This window comes from Carassius auratus, chromosome 25, assembly GCF_003368295.1.
Source record: "Carassius auratus strain Wakin chromosome 25, ASM336829v1, whole genome shotgun sequence".
NCBI lineage: Eukaryota > Metazoa > Chordata > Actinopteri > Cypriniformes > Cyprinidae > Carassius > Carassius auratus.
Genome location: NC_039267.1, coordinates 13359522 through 13380757, shown reverse-complemented (window position 1 = coordinate 13380757; position 21236 = coordinate 13359522). Strand labels below are relative to the sequence as shown.

The following is a 21236-nucleotide window of genomic DNA, read 5'->3' as shown; positions in this document are numbered from 1 at the left end:
GACAGCTGCCGGTGGACTTTAGTCAGAGTGGACGTCATATATAATTTAAAGTGAGCAGGAAAAAAAGGCTGTAAAGGACAAAAGTACAATGCATTCAATATGTCATACTGAGACTTGATGAAAGATTGGAAACTTTTTTTACTTTTTTGAGTGGCAAAAAAAAATGCTTTATGATTATTTTAATGACACATATGACCTTAAGACATTATAACCTATGCAAATGCATCACCTGCCAATTAACTGTCCAATATTTGGCAGAAGTGGCATGTGTTGTTTGTGAATTTTGACTAAAATAAGTTTTTTTTTATTATTATTATTTTTATTAATTTTTTATTATAAGTTTGTGTTTTAACTCATTTACTATAATTTAATTGTATTATGTATACACTACTGTTCAAAAGGTGTTTCAATGTTTTTGAAAGAAAAATGCTCAACAAGGCTCAATTTATTTGGTTAAAAATTTCAGTAAAAACAGGAATATTGTGAAATATTTTAGTTTCTATGTTAATATATTCTCAAATGAAATTTATTCCTGTGATGCAAACTGAATTATGAATATCCTCAAACCAGTCTTTAATGTCACATGATCCATCAGTATCTAAACTGTTGCAATGTTCAAATGTATAAATAATGTTTGCAGAAACTGGTCTTGCCTGTGTTTAATGAACTAATGTTTTTATTTGCATTAAATATTTTCTACTATAGTCCATTCCCATTAAAACGTTCTGATTTAATATTTTCAAGAATCCATTTCTTTCAAAGCTCAAGGCCAGATATGTAGGTGTCTGTCTGCTGAAGTCAACAACAGGTGCTATTGATCCCCACAATGAGCTGATCCAGGGGTATCTGGGTAAAGTTAGCTATTTTAAGCATCCTGTTGTGGTCCTCACAGTCATAGGCAGAGCGTGTGTAAGGCTGGGCAAGGCTTAGCATTCCCCTAGCCAAGGGTCTAGAATTTAAGGAGTGTCAATTGCGGCATTAAATTTATCTGCTAATGATGCATCAAATTGTGCGTTTTTACATTGTTGCACATTATATCCAATCACAAGTGATTCTGTTGAGCTTATAAATGCAATGACCATTCAGAGGAGTTCAGATGAGTCATAGCTGATTCTGCAACACCGAGTTGTGTTCAATGCACAAAGGCTGACTGAATTTTACGCTCTCGCACATTCTCTCATCGTACACAACAAAGTGGAAATGTACATACGATATAAGTAAGATATTAACTTTATATTTTAGGCAGCTTCATTGATTATAACGGGAGTTTTTGTGCTTGCTTAAACTCACGGTAGACTGGTCATGTTCTTTGATAATGTAAATGTTCTTTGCTTGCGTTGTTTGAATAACTGTGGAAATGAAAGCATTGTAATTTGGAACTTTTTAAATAAAAACAATGTTTTTATTAGATTATTATCACGTTATAAACAAATGTATTCACATTAAAACTATTTTGAGACATATGACACCCATATCTGGTATTTATGTAAAAAAGTAATTGGACATAAAGTATAAATTGTGCGATAGAGTAAAAACTGTGAGATAGAAAGCCACAATTTCCTTGTTTTATTTTTATTCAGTGGGTAGGCCTATGGTAAATGCTTGCCTAAAGACTGGGTTATGATGTGCGTGTTAATAGGATTACACTGACATTAGGCAAATTTTTGCCTTACCCTGGAGTTGGTTCACCCTCCGCTTATTCTCACAGTGCAATAATAGCAATTCTTTGTACATGTCAACAAATTTGAATTAATAAACAAAAAGTTATTTTTAGCAAAAGAGTTGGAGGGATGGTCAACATCGACGCAAATTCCTCGCATTCTTTCCCCCACTGCTGTTTTGCCCAATACTGTCCAAACAAGATGCTTTAATGAAGCTTCTGTTAATGTTTTATTCACAAAAAATCATCTGTCCAAAGTGCTGAAAAGCAAGTATTCGGCAGCTGTGAATTGAAGGAGTTGAAAAGCTGTTATAATAGATTGAGTGGGAGGAATGACAGTGTGTGTTCAGTTTGAGAGGAACTCACTGGCAGGATTTCACAGTAATGACATCCATAATGCAATGTTTTATCGTTTTTACACAAAATGGAAACTTCCGGTCCTGAAAACTGATTGGTCAATGAAATATGCATATGTTCCATTGCGATGGAAATAAAAACACACACTCTGTTGTTTTAAACTCGCTATTAAACTGGGGCCTAGCCCAGATAAAGAATGCATTAACATCTGTTCCATCCTGTTGTCAGGGCAAAGGACATGCTTTTTCATATATGCACATATGGACACAATGAAACGCAGTGTCATAATATCCCCTCTGGACCTGCATTTGAATATTGGACTGGCGCCGTTTAGTCAAGCGCACGGCCAGTAAGGCCCTCCGGCTAATAACCAGCAGCTGTTGGGAGTGGAAATCCACTGAGACCTCCAGCCGTCAGAAACACAAGCGGGCTTAGAACAGAGACTAGTGGCACGCCTGCAATGGGCTGCCTCTGTCCTCCCTCAGATTGTCTGTAAATCACACCTCTGACAAAGCATATAATACAGCTTTAAAACAAACCTTCTTGAAGGCATTTGAATGTAAGATCAGTTTGCAACAACCAGATTTAATTTTTTTTTTTATAATCTCTTGAAAAGCTGCATAAAACAGCTGGAATATTTCTGGTTTGATCAGTTTTTTTGGGGTGTAAACCTTATTCTGAATATCCATGTAATTTAAGTAAACTGTGTATGTCCAAGCAAACAAATTTGGAACATTACAGCTCATGTCAAGATGTACAATAATAATTAATCACAATAGATATTAATAGAAAAGATAGAAAATAGAAAATCATATGCTTTGAGTAAATTGCTAAGTATAGGATTTGCTTCACACACATGTTGCCTGCACCGTCATGTGTTGTGAATTAAAATAACATTATTGTGACCTGTGGAGGTGAAATATGCCACTAATGTGATAAGTGAAAAGAAAACTTGAGAAGCTGAGTTGTTGTGGTCTAGGCTTGTGTTCTCCTGTGGATCTGGAAGAGACCGGGCCGTCCCTCCGGCTACACATTCCAGTCCAGTTCTGTTTTGGTTTACCGTGCCTTTGCACTGTGTGTATGTGTATGGGGGAAAACCTTTCATTATGTAGGCCCCTCTGAGCTCTCGGTGGACAACCTGACCCTTTTTTCCAGGTGGTGACCTAGCAGTGTTTGGCGTCCTCGTATCTCTGTGGGTTATGGGTTTTAAAACAAACATAGTTATCGATGCGGCCAATAGTCCCTACTGATTTAGCAATCAAACATTTTCAGTTGTACTTGCCAAAGGCACTGAACTGTAATGCAATTCTTCTCTTGATTTTATTGCATTATGTGAACAGAAAACCACATTAGACACAGTGAGAAAAATGTTCTCTGGAGTGAAATAAAAGTTGTTGTTTTTTAAATCAGTGTTTCTTCACAACTCTCTGTCTTTATTATGTCTGTGTTTTTGCAATAAAACAAACAGAAATGTCAGGCAAACTGCCCTTGGCTTCGAGGCCGTGTGTCTTCTGAAATAAAAAAAAAAAGTACAATCAAGTTTGTGGAAAAAGAAGGAATTTTTTTTTTAAATACAATTTTATTGCATTATGATAATGAGAATTATAGGGAAATGTGCTTATATGTGCCATATATGTATATCACATCCAAGAAATATATATATATATATATATATATATATATATATATATATATATATATATATATATATATATATATATATATATATATATGTATATTTATGTATATTTATGTATAATATAAATATTAATGTAAATATATCTTAAATATGTATGTGTGTGTATTTATATATACATATAAAAATAAACAATTCACACAATATTTTGGATGTGATTAATAGATTTGATGGCCCTAATCAATATAATATAATTTATGGTATATAATAAACAACTGAATAAATACATACATATATATTTCTTTTCATTTATTGCTCTGTAGCACTGCACATCATCACAAAAAAAAACACTAGCGGCTAGAAGAGGAAAGGGTGGCACAGACACATATACACAGCTCTCAGTGGGGCTTCATGTGAAACACAGGGAAAAAACTGGCTGCAATCATGGTCTAATCATCTGCTCGCTGTGCATAATCCACACAGCCTATTTTCACAGTGCATTCAGAACTCGATGCATGAACAAGAACAGCAGGCGACAAACAGAACAGAACTCGTCATATTTTTATATACTTCAGATGTGAGATCAAAGAGGGGAACAGGAACACATGAAATGTTTAACATAACATTTAATAAGTGACATAAGACTAAAGTACAGTCATCCATTTCCGAAGTCTACTGTGGTCTGCTAGAAGATATTCTTACAATGTTTAGAAACCTTGCTAAACATCCCGTGCATTTCACAGTGAAGGCATCATCCCTCGTTTTTCTCCCCCCACTCATCTGTGACGGTACAGCACTAGAGGAGTTTATAGAGGACAGTTTTTTTCTGGTCACAGCTGATAATGAGCCGGGCCAAATGCACATCCGCAGACGTGAGTGAGGCATGATGTCAAGAGCGGGTCGCTTAGTCAGATTACATGCAGTCCGTCTAGATCTGTGGTCTTGTTAGACTCATAGTCGGATATTGTCGTGACTCAGAGACACTTCCTAAATCTGTTGACTTCATGTGCTGCCTGTCTATGTGCATCGGGAATGCATTTCTGTATTAAGACAAATAAAGGAGTTTCAACTTAAAATGCACTGACAAACCCTTTGTTATATTTAGAAGTAAATGTTGTTTTTGTTGCTGTACTTTTAAGATTTTGTTTCTATATGTACATGATCTTTGTTGTGATTGGCCAAGTTGCTGAATAATGAGAAGACCATTATATAATACTACAGGGAAGTGTGTGGTCACTATTTTTATTTTATTTTTTATAATAAATGAATACCTAGTCATTCAATGTGAGCTTATTTCCACCAAGAATGTATTACATTGAATACTGTACACAGAATTGTGAGGGGGAATCACAATTATTTGCAATTTAATTGCATTAAATTTACCAAAAATGTAAATACACTGCTTTTAAACCTTCTTTTTATCAAAAAAGAAAAGAAAAAAAATGAAAAAATGTATTACTGTTTACATTTTTATTTTTTTATATTGATAATAATCAAATCAGCATATTAAAATGATTTATTAAGGATCATGTGACACTAAAGACAAGGGTAATGATACTGAAAATTCAGCTTTGCATCACAGGCATAAAATGCATGTATGAAATATATTAAAATAGAAATTATAAAGAAAACAGTTATTATAAATTGTAATAATATTTCACAATATTCTGGTTTTGTATTGTGTTTTTTGATCAATAAATGCAGCTTTGATGAGCATAAGGGACTTTCAAAAGTATTACAAAATACCAACTCAATCTTTTGAATGGTAGTGCCTGCGCTTTGGCTTTCAGAGGTTTTAAAATGACATATTATATTGTTTTAGCAGCAGTTTGATTTAGCTTTTAAAGTTTTAGTTCACTGAAAATGCATGTTAACAAGTCTGTCATTGTACTAAATGATAATATGGTTGCTAATCCAAGATCATGGTGATTTATTTATAGAATGAATAAAGGATAGATTATCTGTGATTGGTTGGAATACATCTACAGTACTTGATCAAATGAACACTTTTTATTTTTAGCAATTAGGTTTTTTCTTTTGTATGACCCCCTTTAAAACCTCTTAAACATGCATCAGTATCTGTACATCCCTACTTTAATGTATCCTTTCTACCCACTGTCTACACAAACCAACAAATAACATGAGCAGCTTGTGTCGAGAGATATTGTTTGAAATGTTCAAAGCTTGTGCGAGGAAGCAAAAGCGTCTTTGACACAGAAGCGGTGGGTGGGTGGCATTCCTCTTCTCTGTCTCTCTCCTCTCTCTGAGAGCGTTTTCCTCCCACACTGTGACCCCAGTTGGCGCGCGCTTCCCTGCGGCAGGATTTCCTCTCAGGCTCTCGCTATGCAAGAAACCCAGATTCTATAGGGAGCTCGAGTACAAACCATCCTTGTAGACATATTTCAGAAGTAAAGATCCAACACATAATTGATTGTTCAGTTCAACAGCGCAAACCCAATGGGTTTCGCAGGCTAAAAGCAAAGCTATGCCAAGTTACTAAATACTGAATATGCATTGATATGTGAATGTATGCGTTCATATGTTAATGTACTTGTGATGTTAGTTGCATGTACCCTTGATAAATAGAGTGTCTGTAATTAAACTACAACATGTGGTGATTCATGTTGCACACGATGCAGCTTATAGAGCTAAACAGAGCGTATAGAGACATACTTAGACTGACACGATTTGGCTCCATTTAACTATTTTCTCGTTTCTAATGTTACTGTCGGTTGGTGCTGAAGAATTTTAAGCATTTCTGTTTACATTTTAAAGAAATTAAGCATCTAATGCTTTTAAAGAAACTATGTCTCAGTGGCATCTGGTCAACTTGTGTGCTGAAGAAGCACACTCTCTGGGTTTGCTTTTTAAAAGGCATATAAAACATATAATGCATATAAAACAGCATATTAACCTTGTCTTGAGACTATTACCAATAAATCAACAATATATAATGTTTAATTGTGTATGTGTGTGTGTATATATATATATATATATATAATAGATACATATTAATATTAGTATTAATGCACTAATTGCTTCAAGTACCATCATTTATAAAATAAAAATGTATAAATAAAATCTACAAATGTATAAATGCTTTTTTACTTTGTTACTTTAATTATTTGTTTTGTTGCCAATATATATATATATATATATATATATATATATATATATATATATATATATATGTTGTTGAATTCATACCTTTACTCACTGTTACTTTTGATCCATTTATTGAAGCTTAAAACCTTGCATTTTAATAATTTTTGGGACTATTAACAATAAACCAGTATTAGATTTTTATTTTTATTTTTATATCAACGTGCTATTTATTAAAAAAAAAACAAGTCACATCAAAATCAGATATATGAATTTTTAAACATTTTTCATATTTATTGTAGTCATTTTGAATCAGTGGCAAGTTTTGCAACTGCAATTTTCAAATGGAAATATATATATATATATATATATATATATATATATATATATATATATATATATATATATAGAGAGAGAGAGAGAGAGAGAGAGAGAGAAATTTGCACTGTTTTGATCCATTTAAAAGTCACTTCAATCTTTTCACTTATTCATTCATATATCAGCCAGTCATAGTGATGTGGCTGCACTACCTTCCTTCACAATTCATGCATTTACATCACATTTAAAGGGGGGGTGAAATGCTCGTTTTCACTCAAAATCCTGTTAATCTTGAGTACCTATAGAGTAGTACTGCATCCTTCATAACTCCAAAAAGTCTTTATTTTTATTATATTTATAAGAGAAAGATAGTCTGTACCGATTTTTCCCGGAAAAACACGAGCGCCTAGAGGCGTGACGTGTGGGCGGAGCTAAAGAATCACGAGCGCCAGTAGACTTTTGCGTTGAGAGCGTTTGGAAGCTGTGACACAGATCCAGAGGCTGAAATTTAACAAGAGCAGCATCAGCAAAGGCGGTATGCTATGTGGTATGTACTGAAACTGTATATATTTGCTTAGCGGTTTGGGAAAATGACTAAATTCCACTTTATGTCGTCTTTTTTTTTTTTTTAAGCTGTACATGTGGAAAGTGCAGTTTGATGACAACATCGCATGTTGTTTACTTGATGTGCTTACGCGCTGATAGCTAAGTTAACAACACAGAGATATTTGAAGCAGTTTTACTCACCGCATGCGGTTCCAACACACAATCGTGACCCTTTTTCGTTAGGACTGCATTATCCTTAAGAAATAAACGACGTGCAATCCGAAATGCAGGGAACAAACAAAAACACTTGCAACTCCGTTGATGCTCTGTAAAAATAAACTCCATCCACTGGTCCCTTAATACTGTTTCTCTTTTGGTAATCTGTGCAGGGTTGTCTTGCCTTGGCAACCAAAAACACACCTCTTTTGTGACTTTTCGCGACGCTCTCGCTCTGATCAGGCTGTGCTCAGCCTCTCTCTGCTCTGCTATACGGGAGCGCGCTCACTTAGCACCCATATAAGGAAATTCCGCTCCATCTAACGTCACACAGAGCCATACTCGAAAAAAACTTTCCGAAACTTGTGACAAACCGGAAGAGGTTTTTTTGGAACAAAAATACTCCTTCAAACGTACAACTTAATTTTTGAAACTTTGTCCATGTTTAGCATGGGAATCCAACTCTTTAACAGTGTAAAAAACTCAGTATGCATGAAATAGCATTTCACCCCCCTTTAAAGATCTTAATGAGTTCAAGGGGAAAAAGGAACCACTGGCTTCTACTGAAAAAAAATTTGCTATGGTCTATGGTTTGAATGTTTTATTCTTGTGAAGTCAATTATTTTCTTAACCAAATTTGTTGAAACTAGAAAATGCTTTAATCCCCTGGAATAATTGAACAGATACAATGTCTATTTTTCTGCTGCGATTAAAATTAAATGTGATTTCTCAGATCCTTCATCATCTGGCTTGTTAGACAGAAGAACTGAATGTATTGTTGTGTCTGTCTCTCTTTTACTCAGTGGGCAGTTTGCTATCGTGAAGCGCTGTAAAGAGAAGAGTACGGGAGTGGAATATGCTGCAAAGTTCATAAAGAAGCGGCAGAGTCGCGCGAGCCGGAGAGGCGTTCGGCGAGAGGAGATCGAGAGAGAGGTGGACATCCTACAGGAGCTCCAGCATCCCAACATCATCACGTTGCATGACGTTTACGAGAACCGCACTGACATGGTGCTCATCCTGGAGCTGTGAGTGAGAACACGTCCTCCCACACAGTTTGTGAGAGCTACAATTACCCACTCACACAGCTGTCCTCACTCTATAGGGGCCATATCCTGAACCTTTTCATCTGCTTCCTAAGCCAAATTCAAGGCTTAATGTAAAAATATATATATATATATAATTTAACACTCACTATTTTAACTTAACTATTTTAAGCTGCAAGCCATACATACAGCACCGGACATGACAGGTTTTCCAAAACAAGAACTTTAAAGGAATTTCTTAGCTTATTGCCATTATTTGGGCAGCCAACAACAGCACAGCTTAACCCTCTGCACATTTTTACATTTAGTTATATTGAAAAAGATTCAAGTCGATCTTTTTTCACCTGTTTTAACATGAATTTCTATGAAGACCTGCCATAGCTGTCGGGTAATATGGTGGATAACAGTGCCGGCACATTATATACGCGTTCTGATTGGTCAGATCGCCTGTCAATCAAGCTCCTTGCGAACGCTCAGTTGCAATACAGAATTTTTTTCTTGCATTTGTGTGTTTGTCTCGTAATTCTGACTTTTTTCTCGCAATTCTGAGAAATATATTTAGATACAAAGAAAATATATAAACTCAGAATTGTGACTATTTTTACTCAAAGTTGCGAGGTATAAAATTGTCAGTCATAATGCCAAAATGGTGATATAAATTGCGAGTTAAAACGCCATAATTGCAGGATATAAACTCGCAATTCTCAGAAATAAAGTCAGAATTTCATTTCTGGATTTTATTTTACTTACATTTGTGAGTTTATGTCTCGCAATTGTAAGGGAAACAGGTCAATTTAGCTCAAAGGGAATCATTTAAGATTTTAAAGGGAATTTGAACAGAATCACTGTTTCACGGCTGTTCACGGAGACGCGCCTGCGGTTCAGTGAACGAGCCGTTTAACATCAAATCTGCGCTGGATACTAATATCCAAACTATAGTGAAAACACTATCAATTAGCACAGTAACAAGATCGGCAGTTTAAGACATTAACTTGTAAGCACAAAACACAAGATACTTCTCTTTTCAATATGAATAAGGCTTTATTAGATAAATCTAAGACATATAAACTAATCTAACATAAACGCACGCACACATACATTCACACAAGTTGCAGGAAGGTCAAAAGTTAGGGAAAGATGAGTTTAAGAGAATGGAAATATGGAATCCCAAGTTAACAGCAATACGTTAAATTGCATAGACATGAACAACCATCAATCACGTAATTAGCGCTCGCATTGAGTTCCTCAATGGGGTTAAAATTATATTAGATACACCAGCACAACAAATATCTGGGAATACGTTGCCTTTGTTTGCTGTGAAAGGGACTCCAGTTGAAAGGGGTATCCCGGTGTCGCTGATTGGCTTGAAGTTCAGTAGTGAAGTGACGTCTTGGGAAGCCCGTGGTTGCTGGGCGTTGGCTGAAAGTGCAGAGTCGTGTTCGCTGGTTGAAGTTGAATGGACGTTACAAAACTTAACTTAGAACACGAAACTCTCAAACGGAAAAGAAAAGAAATAAAGTTTGACGAGACTAGGTTGTTTTCTTTCTCATCGTGGCATAGTAGCAGCAGGCAGGCACGCTGGAACCGCGCTCAAAGAACCATGATGACTACCGCATGGCTAGATGCTACAAGCTAAAGCTAGGTAGCAAAGCTACAAGCTAAAAGCTAAGAGCAGGCATGACTGATAGCACAAGCAATGCTAGACTAAAAGCCGACATGGCTAATAGCAGCAGCTAGACTAGGACTAAAAGCAAGGCATGACTAAAAGCAAAATTTCATGGGGTCCAAAGTATTTAAAACTTCCTTGTTGGCCACCCCTCAAATGTTGCCTTGACCAATCAGATATGTTCTTTGGGTGGGTATCATAAATCATTTGTTTATCTTACCAAGCATGTGGTTCTTGCCTCACAGGGTCTAATTTTGGACATGATTCCTATAACATGATTATGATATATTTTACAAATAAATGATTGTCAGGACAATATCAAGCAAGAAAATGCGATTATTTGAATACTAGACATGACTAGGTATCCTATAGTTATCAAAAGACATACACAATAAGTGATTATACATGATAGTCAAATGTGTGGGTTACACGTAAATGAATATGGAGTTAAGCAATGGAATGATTCATTCATAAGTCTTTTTTGAGTTCATTCTGGTCCATATATAATGTATAAAAAGGGTTTCTTTGCCATTCTCTGGCAAAGGACTTTTCTGTGAAGACAAAGGTTTAAAGCCCTTCCCCCTTAGGAATTTCAGTCTGGTTTCACTGGCTGGGGGGGGAAGTCAATGCAAGTATTTAACTTGATCTCCTGGGTTTACATGTGATGTCCAGCGTTGCATTCCAATCACGAACAATAAATTTGACAATCTCTTCTTCGAATTAAAATTGTCAATAATTGTTCTATTGGTGTTAATGTTGAAAGCTGTTGTGTGAACAAGTTGGTTGGTTGGTTATCTTGCTTGGTTCCTGTGGCACTAGAACTGATTTATGACTTCCTTGAGGAATTCAGCTCATGTTTCAATGCACACAGCTCTGATAGACTCTTTGATTTGTCTGATTTGACTCATTTCTGCTACATATATCCCCCTTTCGATCGGCGAGGTGTTTAGGTGAAGACATCGTCGATCGCTGGAGAAACAAAGGCAGAAGAAGCAGACAAACACAGCAAACAGCAAGACAACACCTCCATGACAGTTACTGTACTGGTGCAGGCATCAGGTTATTTAGGTACACGTGGTTAAGTTCAATTAGTCAATGTAGTTTAGCACATTGAGGATAGTTTAGATGGTCTTGGAAATTGTTTTTATTTTGATTCATCAATCAAATTTGTGGTTAACTTTGTTTGGTTCTTCTAGGTTGTCTTACTTTACATGTTTACCGTTAGTTTTCTAGTAATTTCATTTTCAATTCAATGGATTGACCTATCATGCATGGAGCTCTCTGGCTTCCATTCAGTTTAGAGTGGCTGGCGGATATTAGGTGTTGCGAGTCAATCCTAATATCAGACCTTCAACCCTTGCAGGGTGTCTAGGCATTTCACCTACTCAGGAAAGAGGGGAAGGAGAAGGATAGGTAAAAGAAGAACAAAACAAAACAAGGCTGCTGTGGGTTTTCCTAGCATGTGTTACAACTACTATTGAGCTAGGATGTCAGGTGCAGCTAGTGTGTCGTGAACCTTAACTTAGTGTCAGGTGTTCTACCTATTGTGAGGATGGCTGCACGTTTCTTCATGGTGGGTATGTGTAACTTTGTTACGCTAAAAGTTGGATATTCTACCTGTGGGAAGAATATGTTTGTTGAGTGTGTTATCAGTAGATGTGTTTACCTCTGGGTGTAGGTAATGTTGTGTATTACTGGTGTAGTGCATGTGTGGTCAGATCTGTTCAAGTCTGTGTTGTCTCCCCCTTTTTCTAGAATGTCACTTAAGACTGGCTCTCAGCATCCTTGGCTTGGATGAGGGCGTGTCCATGGTCTAATGAGGGGTCAGTCCAGCAAGGCAGGAAGTTCTTTAGCAGACAGTCGGAGGCAGTTTGGCATGGCTGTGTGAAGCTGAGTTGCAAAACTTGTCTCCTATGTTGCATTCTTCTTGTGATGCCTTCTGGCTGTAGCAGACTTTCTGACCTTCTGTGCTCTGGTGGTTGCTGTTGCACAGACAGGGAATTTGGAACTTGGAGTTGGAGTTCATTTGACAGTTTGTTAGTGACTGAGGTGATGTCCTTTAGTACCTCAGATTTTTCATCAACAGTTGGCCGTGAAAGACTTGTTCATTCTGGGTTGTTGTTGAACAGGTGCTTGTCATCTCTGATGTGGTGCACCAGGTGATCACCGGCCTTCCGTTCTGTCGCTGGTCACAGCGAGCATGACTCAACTTTGTGGTCATATGCATGTAAATTGTCTTGAAGGAACTCTCTTAGTTGTTCCATGACTTGTTCCGTGTCTTCTAATGGTAAGCGGTTATGTTCTTGTGCATACTCAGCACTGTGCATGTCTGAGTGGTGCTGAGGTGGGTTTTGTTGTCGCTTACCCACACGAGTTGCTCTTGGATGAGTCAGGTGATTACCCTTGGATCTCTGGTTAGGTTTCCAGATGTTATCCTTTTGGTTTCTTGAGAAGCGTGGCTGGTCCCATGGATTTTTCCAGCAGTTGGGCTGAAAGCGGTCGTGGATATGGGCGTCACGTTCTCTGTGCTCTTGATGGAAGACTCTAGTGTTGTGATGCCACTGGGTGTCGTCCAGTGCAAGGCTTGAGTCTTTGTTGACAGAGTTCAAGAGTGTGGATGTTTTGTTACCTTTCTTTGAGGCCAACTTCTGCTTGTTATAGGCCTTCTGTGTTAGGTCACGCAACTGTTGGATGGTCATGGAGTTCGGACAGGCCATGACACCTAGATGGTGACTGACTCCAGGGTGCAGATTCTTTAGGAAGAGGGTTTTGAAGTTCACATCCTCTTCAAGGTCAGAGTTGTTGTGTGCACCAAAGTAGGATTGTCGGAGTCGGTTGTAGTAAGCTTGTGGAGTCTCTTGACGACCTTGTTTGGTTTCCAAGGCAGTTAACAGTCCATGTTCAGACTCTGGGTCTGTAAACTCTTTAATCAGGACCTCACGAAGTCGCTGGTAGTTTGACTTGGTTTGACTGGGCTGTCGATCTAGAAAGTTTCGTACCTCGGGACTGGACGTGGCTCTAAGGAGGTATAACCAGTCTCTGTCAGTCACATGAGGTCTCACTTCCAGTTGAAATTCGATATCTCGCAGATAAGCTTGGATGTCGGGGCTCTCTGTGGAGTTCGGGTTGAACCTGCTGATGTTTTTAGACAGCTTGTTGAGGTCTTTGATGGTCATCCCGTGTGCAGCTTCAAGGCCTTGGACGGGAGGTTTTCTTTCGTTGGCAGGAAAGGGTTGTGTGGCGAAGGCAGGTGAGGTTTTGGGTTGTGGCCCTTCGCTCCTTTCGTCACATGCCAGTTCTTGGACGTGGGACTCTGCTCTGCTCAGCAGTGATGAGGCTAAGAGATGTTTCTCTTTTCTTGGCTCTAGTTTGTGCTTGTAAGCATTTTGGAGTTCTTTTCTGACCATGTAGAGCTCATCGTTGGTATCATCTAGTTGTTGGGTCAGATTGTCCATTTCAGTTCTGTACCTTTCAAGGTGGTCTTTCAAAGCACTGATTTCAGAGTTCTTGTTTCTGATGTCTAGCTTGGCTTTCTCTAGTAGCTGTTCGGCATACTGGAGTCTGTTTACCAGGTCTTTCTGAGCAGCCGTTGTATGTTGCTGGTCGAGCTGAGCTGCTGCCAGGGCTGCTTGGAGCTTCATAACTTGTTCTGTTGTATCCTGCTCCCTCTCGCTGGGTGCTTTGAGTTGATTTTGAACTTTCACTTCCAGCTTGTCTATGCGATGTTGAGCACGTGCCAGCTCCTCTTGAAGGTGGGTGATGTGCTTGTCGCTCAGTTTCAGCTGGGTTGTGAAGGCATAGCTTAGTGAGCTCGTGATCTTGACTAGCTCCTCGTGGTTGTTGTTCTGGCTTGAATCTTGTGTCAGGAATCTTCTCAGGATTAGGATTATTATTAAAAATAATAACAGTTCAAATGTCTTTGGAGTGAGGCTGTCTGTTATGCCTCTCAGCCAAATGTTCACATCTTCCCCATGGGCAATGGGGTCTGCAGTCTGCGGCATGTTGGCACGCTGGGGAGAAGAGAGACTGACACAGATCTGTGTGGAGTAAAAGCCTAGGTGTGGTGGGACAACTAAGTGTTGTATCAGTGATTGTGAACCACTAGTGAAATGTGGTGATGACTGTGTTGGTCTCAGGGTGTCTAAGTAGACTAGAGATGCGAAGACTTTGTCACTCTAATGAGGAAGAGGAAAAGAGAGACAGAGGTGAAAAACAAATTCAAATGACAAGCACAATTTCTGTTTTTCAAATGAGGAAAATAATTTTTTCCAATTAAATGTTATCAAAAACATAAACAATATTATTATATTTCTTGCTTTGGACAAAAGAATACAATAATAATTCTGATATCTCTTTTCTTAGTCTGACAGGATTGACACCGTACACCTTTCAGTTGGACGGCTCACCAGGGAGTCAGCGAAGGCGACAGTTGCTCAGCACGTATCTCTATTAAATCGATCTCAACGTTGGATGAGATGCTAAAACTTGGATTGCGTTTCCAAATGTAGGGAGGTTAGGAAGAACAAATGAGAGGATGATTACAATCAAATTCATAAGGATGATTCGTCGTCTTTGGCACGGTATTTACTTCACTTAGAATTGATTGATGGTTCTTACATGTCCTACAAATGTAAAAAGAGAAGAGGAAAGTAAAGGAGAGAGAGGACGGAGATGGTAAGTCTCAGTAGCGGTTATCTGAACTACAAGGAGAGCGTTGTGTTAGTTGCTGCACAACTTATCAAACAAAATAAACTTTAAGTGAAAGAGAGTTGTCTTTCTAATTTATTTGAACTCGTAGTGAGGGATAACAATGTCTCCTTTTAGATCTCAGGTTTGTCGTTCCCAGGCTAGGATACACAAAAGAAATGGTAAGAAATAGGAAAATTAAAAAATTAATAAATGGGCAAACTATGCAAAAATGAAATTAAAAAGAGGAAATCAATACGTAAAACAATAGTGGTTAAGTGTATAACCAAAACAGGAAGAGGGGTAAAACGCATTCAAATAAGTAAAGGTCTGAATAGCATATATTCAGATGGGTAATAAATAAATTAGGAAGAATAAGTTTACTTTAACTTCCAAAGTTCAAGGCTTATTCATTCCTAAAATAATTAGACCCAAAAGAGAATACTAGAAATAAAAGATCATATGAAATGATCTGAGAGGGAAATTTTAAATGATTCAAAATAAATTTAATGTTTCAATTAAATTTCAATTTGACAATTAATAATTGTGAGTCAGTATTTCCCTTTCTAGTAAAATGAAAATAAGTGGTCTAGTGAGAAAACAGAGCGATAAAAAGAAAGAGACTAACAAGTGTTAGTTAAGATGTTGAAAATGGTTAAATCACGTCAGCGTTGCCCAAACACACATTATTCTACCACTGGATGGTAATGCTAACGGCTAACCTTTGAGGCTAGTGGCTTTAGTATAGACTTCAATGTAAATGCAATGGTTTCGTTAGCTTAGCGAAACCGCGGAGTTTGTGCGCTGCGCGTGCACAGTTCAGAGTTGCTCCGGAAGTACGTTAGGCTTCCGGGTCACGGTCGTCACTATGGCAACCAAAACACATTCTAGTGGATCAGCACATGAATCGTTGCATTGTTGCAAATACAGTTAAGCATGTTACATGAAATGTCTGCTCATTTCAACACTGTACAAATAACAACAGCGCCTTTCAGTTGGTTTTGCGATGTGGCACTTAAACTCTCAGTTTGTATAGAGTTAAATTTATCTTAATTCAAATAGCAGCTTCCTGCTGTAGTTAAGGGAACACAGTTATATCAATCTCAGCAATTTGAATCTCCGTGCCAGTTTTTCTGGACACAAACATAAAAGTCTTCCTTCGCTGTTGGTACACAGTTAAAATTTACTTGATCAAGCTTTTAAAACACTCCCATTCAAATTACTCTCGGACACACGCAGTGTTACGCGAGATTGCATTCACTTTGTGAACGGATACAAATGGGCAAACATTGTTCTCTAATGCTTAACGTTAACTTAGGGGAGTCGAATATCAAATTTGATTCGGCAGTGGAACACGCACTGTCAATCAAACTATATGAAATATGAATACGGGGACTTTGATAAATAGATTGAGGAACCCGCTCAAAACTATTCTTTATTCACCGATTTATATCCCTTTTGAAACACTAACAGTTTAGCTCCGTTCAGCAAACAGTGACTGAGATAGCGTTTGAGACACTGGAACACGCAGTGAAATCAAATCAGCTATAAAACAAGGCATTACACAAATGAGGAACACGCTCAATTTCTACCTTATTGTACGATCTCAGATGTTTACTTTTAAGTTCACTTACTGCTGTTAACAAAGGGGAGACGGACTCGAGTTAAAGTCTCCTCTAGCTCCTTTCATTCAAGCGGGAGGGCGCGCGCTGCTTACGTCACGCAAACACACACACATACACTCCAGTCTCGCAAGCTTCTCACCTTTCATTCCTTTAGCAAAATCAAAGATTAAATAACTTGGTTTATGCTCACAATTTAGATTAAACTGCCCGCAATCATTCTCCACCATAATAAATGTAAGGGAAACAGGTCAATTTAGCTCAAAGGGAATCATTTAAGATTTTAAAGGGAATTTGAACAGAATCACTGTTTCACGGCTGTTCACGGAGACGCGCCTGCGGTTCAGTGAACGAGCCGTTTAACATCAAATCTGCGCTGGATACTAATATCCAAACTATAGTGAAAACACTATCAATTAGCACAGTAACAAGATCGGCAGTTTAAGACATTAACTTGTAAGCACAAAACACAAGATACTTCTCTTTTCAATATGAATAAGGCTTTATTAGATAAATCTAAGACATATAAACTAATCTAACATAAACGCACGCACACATACATTCACACAAGTTGCAGGAAGGTCAAAAGTTAGGGAAAGATGAGTTTAAGAGAATGGAAATATGGAATCCCAAGTTAACAGCAATACGTTAAATTGCATAGACATGAACAACCATCAATCACGTAATTAGCGCTCGCATTGAGTTCCTCAATGGGGTTAAAATTATATTAGATACACCAGCACAACAAATATCTGGGAATACGTTGCCTTTGTTTGCTGTGAAAGGGACTCCAGTTGAAAGGGGTATCCCGGTGTCGCTGATTGGCTTGAAGTTCAGTAGTGAAGTGACGTCTTGGGAAGCCCGTGGTTGCTGGGCGTTGGCTGAAAGTGCAGAGTCGTGTTCGCTGGTTGAAGTTGAATGGACGTTACAAAACTTAACTTAGAACACGAAACTCTCAAACGGAAAAGAAAAGAAATAAAGTTTGACGAGACTAGGTTGTTTTCTTTCTCATCGTGGCATAGTAGCAGCAGGCAGGCACGCTGGAACCGCGCTCAAAGAACCATGATGACTACCGCATGGCTAGATGCTACAAGCTAAAGCTAGGTAGCAAAGCTACAAGCTAAAAGCTAAGAGCAGGCATGACTGATAGCACAAGCAATGCTAGACTAAAAGCCGACATGGCTAATAGCAGCAGCTAGACTAGGACTAAAAGCAAGGCATGACTAAAAGCAAAATTTCATGGGGTCCAAAGTATTTAAAACTTCCTTGTTGGCCACCCCTCAAATGTTGCCTTGACCAATCAGATATGTTCTTTGGGTGGGTATCATAAATCATTTGTTTATCTTACCAAGCATGTGGTTCTTGCCTCACAGGGTCTAATTTTGGACATGATTCCTATAACATGATTATGATATATTTTACAAATAAATGATTGTCAGGACAATATCAAGCAAGAAAATGCGATTATTTGAATACTAGACATGACTAGGTATCCTATAGTTATCAAAAGACATACACAATAAGTGATTATACATGATAGTCAAATGTGTGGGTTACACGTAAATGAATATGGAGTTAAGCAATGGAATGATTCATTCATAAGTCTTTTTTGAGTTCATTCTGGTCCATATATAATGTATAAAAAGGGTTTCTTTGCCATTCTCTGGCAAAGGACTTTTCTGTGAAGACAAAGGTTTAAAGCCCTTCCCCCTTAGGAATTTCAGTCTGGTTTCACTGGCTGGGGGGGGAAGTCAATGCAAGTATTTAACTTGATCTCCTGGGTTTACATGTGATGTCCAGCGTTGCATTCCAATCACGAACAATAAATTTGACAATCTCTTCTTCGAATTAAAATTGTCAATAATTGTTCTATTGGTGTTAATGTTGAAAGCTGTTGTGTGAACAAGTTGGTTGGTTGGTTATCTTGCTTGGTTCCTGTGGCACTAGAACTGATTTATGACTTCCTTGAGGAATTCAGCTCATGTTTCAATGCACACAGCTCTGATAGACTCTTTGATTTGTCTGATTTGACTCATTTCTGCTACACAATCCTGACTTTTTTTTCTCGCAGTTGCAAGTTTATATCCTGTATAATTGTGAGTTATATGGTCTAATTAAAAAAAAAAAAAAAATTTGCTCACAATTTTGCCATTTTCTTTCAACTGTTAGTTTATATCTAACAATTCTGGATTCATAACTTGTAATTGCAAGAAAAAAGTCAGAAGTGTGAGATATCAATTTGCAATTGTGAGTAAAAAGTCAGAATTTGGAGATAAAAAGTTGCAATTACCTATTAATTTTTTATTCAGTGGCTGAAACAAGCTTCCATATATCTCTGACCCTTAAAACTAGAAAAGCCTCTCCAGTTTCTCTAATATTTCTTAATGTACAGTGAATGAAAAATCAATCAAAATATTAGCTGAACTTGAAGGCCGTTTTAGAAATGTGATAGGAAATCCATTAAAACTATAACAAACTAGGTTGTACATACAAATCAAAGCGAGCTACTGCTTTATTTCAAGTGCGAGTCCTCAAATGACTGCTCTTTAGTTGACTAATGCCTGCCGCCCTCGTCCAACAGCTCTTACTCACTGCTCTTTGAACCAGTAGTTCTCTCCCTCAGTCTCTTAAGACTTACTCGTAAGAAGCCTTACCATCTAGTCCTGAACTATAACAGCTGTTGCAGCTACCATTAAACATAACAAACATCTGATTCGCTGGATCAGGTTTATTAGAGGACAAATGAAATGGCTGCGTGGTGCAGTATGCATCCCAGTTCACATAGTCTCCATCCTAAATAGCATGTGGCATCAGGATTGGTGTGTCCCAAATCATTGCACTTTAAACATTATGCCAAAGATGGCATACTGGATTTCCATACTTGTATGGCTAATATTACTCATGTCCCCTTGTGCTGTGGAATGGGAGCAGTTGAAACCTCCACGGCCTGTGTGTTTGTCATTCTCTAAATGTGTAGGGGAACCTGTAGTAAATGTCAGCGCTCTAGAGTTGCTGGGAGGCCCGGATCAGGTTCACCATGACTGTAATGTGTGCATGGGAGCGTAGAAGCTCATTAAGAGCTAACTGTGGCCTGAATCCGGTCAGAACTGTGACTGAATGGACTGTCTGTGACTGTCAGCTGCTCTGCATTTTGAGTGATCTTTCTGGATCAAATACTCAGGCTTCAAAACGGATACATAGTGTACTTGTTCAGCTTGTTGTTGATCTGTTATTGTGCTGTAATGTCTGTGAGCGTACGGGAAAGAGATTTCTGCAGGGCTCTGATAAAGTGGTTTGATGTTAATGATAAAAAAGAGCTGTACTAAGCCAATTTAAGAGTTGCTGTGGTTAAATGTCACAGAGGAAGTTTACTAGCCTCATTTTATTGAGATGAACATCTCTGTATGTGTGAGATAAACTGGGTGCAATGGATACACTCTTTTTCTCTCTCTCTCTTTTCTTTTTTTATATACATCACATACATAATTAAATTACAATATACAATATGATATCCAATTATTGAAAAAAAGAAGCCACAGCGATGGATGGGTGAATGGATGGATAAAATAATAATGACATAAATAAAAAGTCAATAAGTATTTACAAAAATAAATATGAATTAAGTGCATTTTATATACATACACTGATAAATATGTAAATAAATGTTTTTCAAACAAAACATATTTTAAGCTATTTTTTATGCTTTGAATTTTTTTACTTATCTTTATTAGGAAAATACATAATTTAATACAATACAGTATCCAATTATATATATATATATAGTGAAAATGTCACCGGGAAAAATAAATCAATATGAAGCAGCTAAATTAATATTAATCAGATAAATGAGTAAGTAAATGTTAATTCGATAAATATTAATTAGATAAGTATTTGTTTATTTATCAACTATTTTTTTTTAAGAAATGTAATGCTTTATTATATCATCCGAGTCCGACACAGCAAATTAAAAAGTCAGCTTCTTAAATTGACTGCATGTCTGCATCTTTGAATATGTCTTTTGGTTTGCATATTAGACAGGTAAACCACTTCTAACCAATGGAAATGTCATTTTTCAGTGTTTCAGGAGGCGAGCTCTTCGACTTCCTGGCTCAGAAGGAGTCGCTGAGTGAAGAGGAAGCCACAGAATTCATCAAACAGATCCTCAGCGGAGTTCAGTATCTGCACTCCAAGAAAATTGCACATTTTGACCTGAAGGTACAAAACAAGTTTTGTCCACGCCTGTCTAAGTGATCCGGAGTCGGTCGTATGGCTTCCTATAAATGGCTTGGTTGTGGAGGCGAGAAACAGCTATAATGGTCGCCATGGCAACAGTTTAGCTCTTCCTCGAGCAGAGGTGAATTGGCCTTTTCTGAAGAACAATCGG

At 37.7% G+C, this 21236-nt stretch overlaps 1 protein-coding gene across 2 annotated transcripts in view; it reads left to right on the top strand.

Annotated features, from left to right (window-relative positions):
- dapk2b (death-associated protein kinase 2b) overlaps positions 1-21236 on the top strand; it is a 40143-nt gene that overhangs the window by 7675 nt on the left and 11232 nt on the right. For both annotated transcript variants that reach the window (XM_026202758.1, XM_026202759.1), the window contains exons 3-4: positions 8639-8860; positions 20929-21067. In XM_026202758.1, the coding sequence (XP_026058543.1) occupies positions 8639-8860; positions 20929-21067 (361 nt within the window). The remainder of the gene's footprint in view (positions 1-8638; positions 8861-20928; positions 21068-21236) is intronic.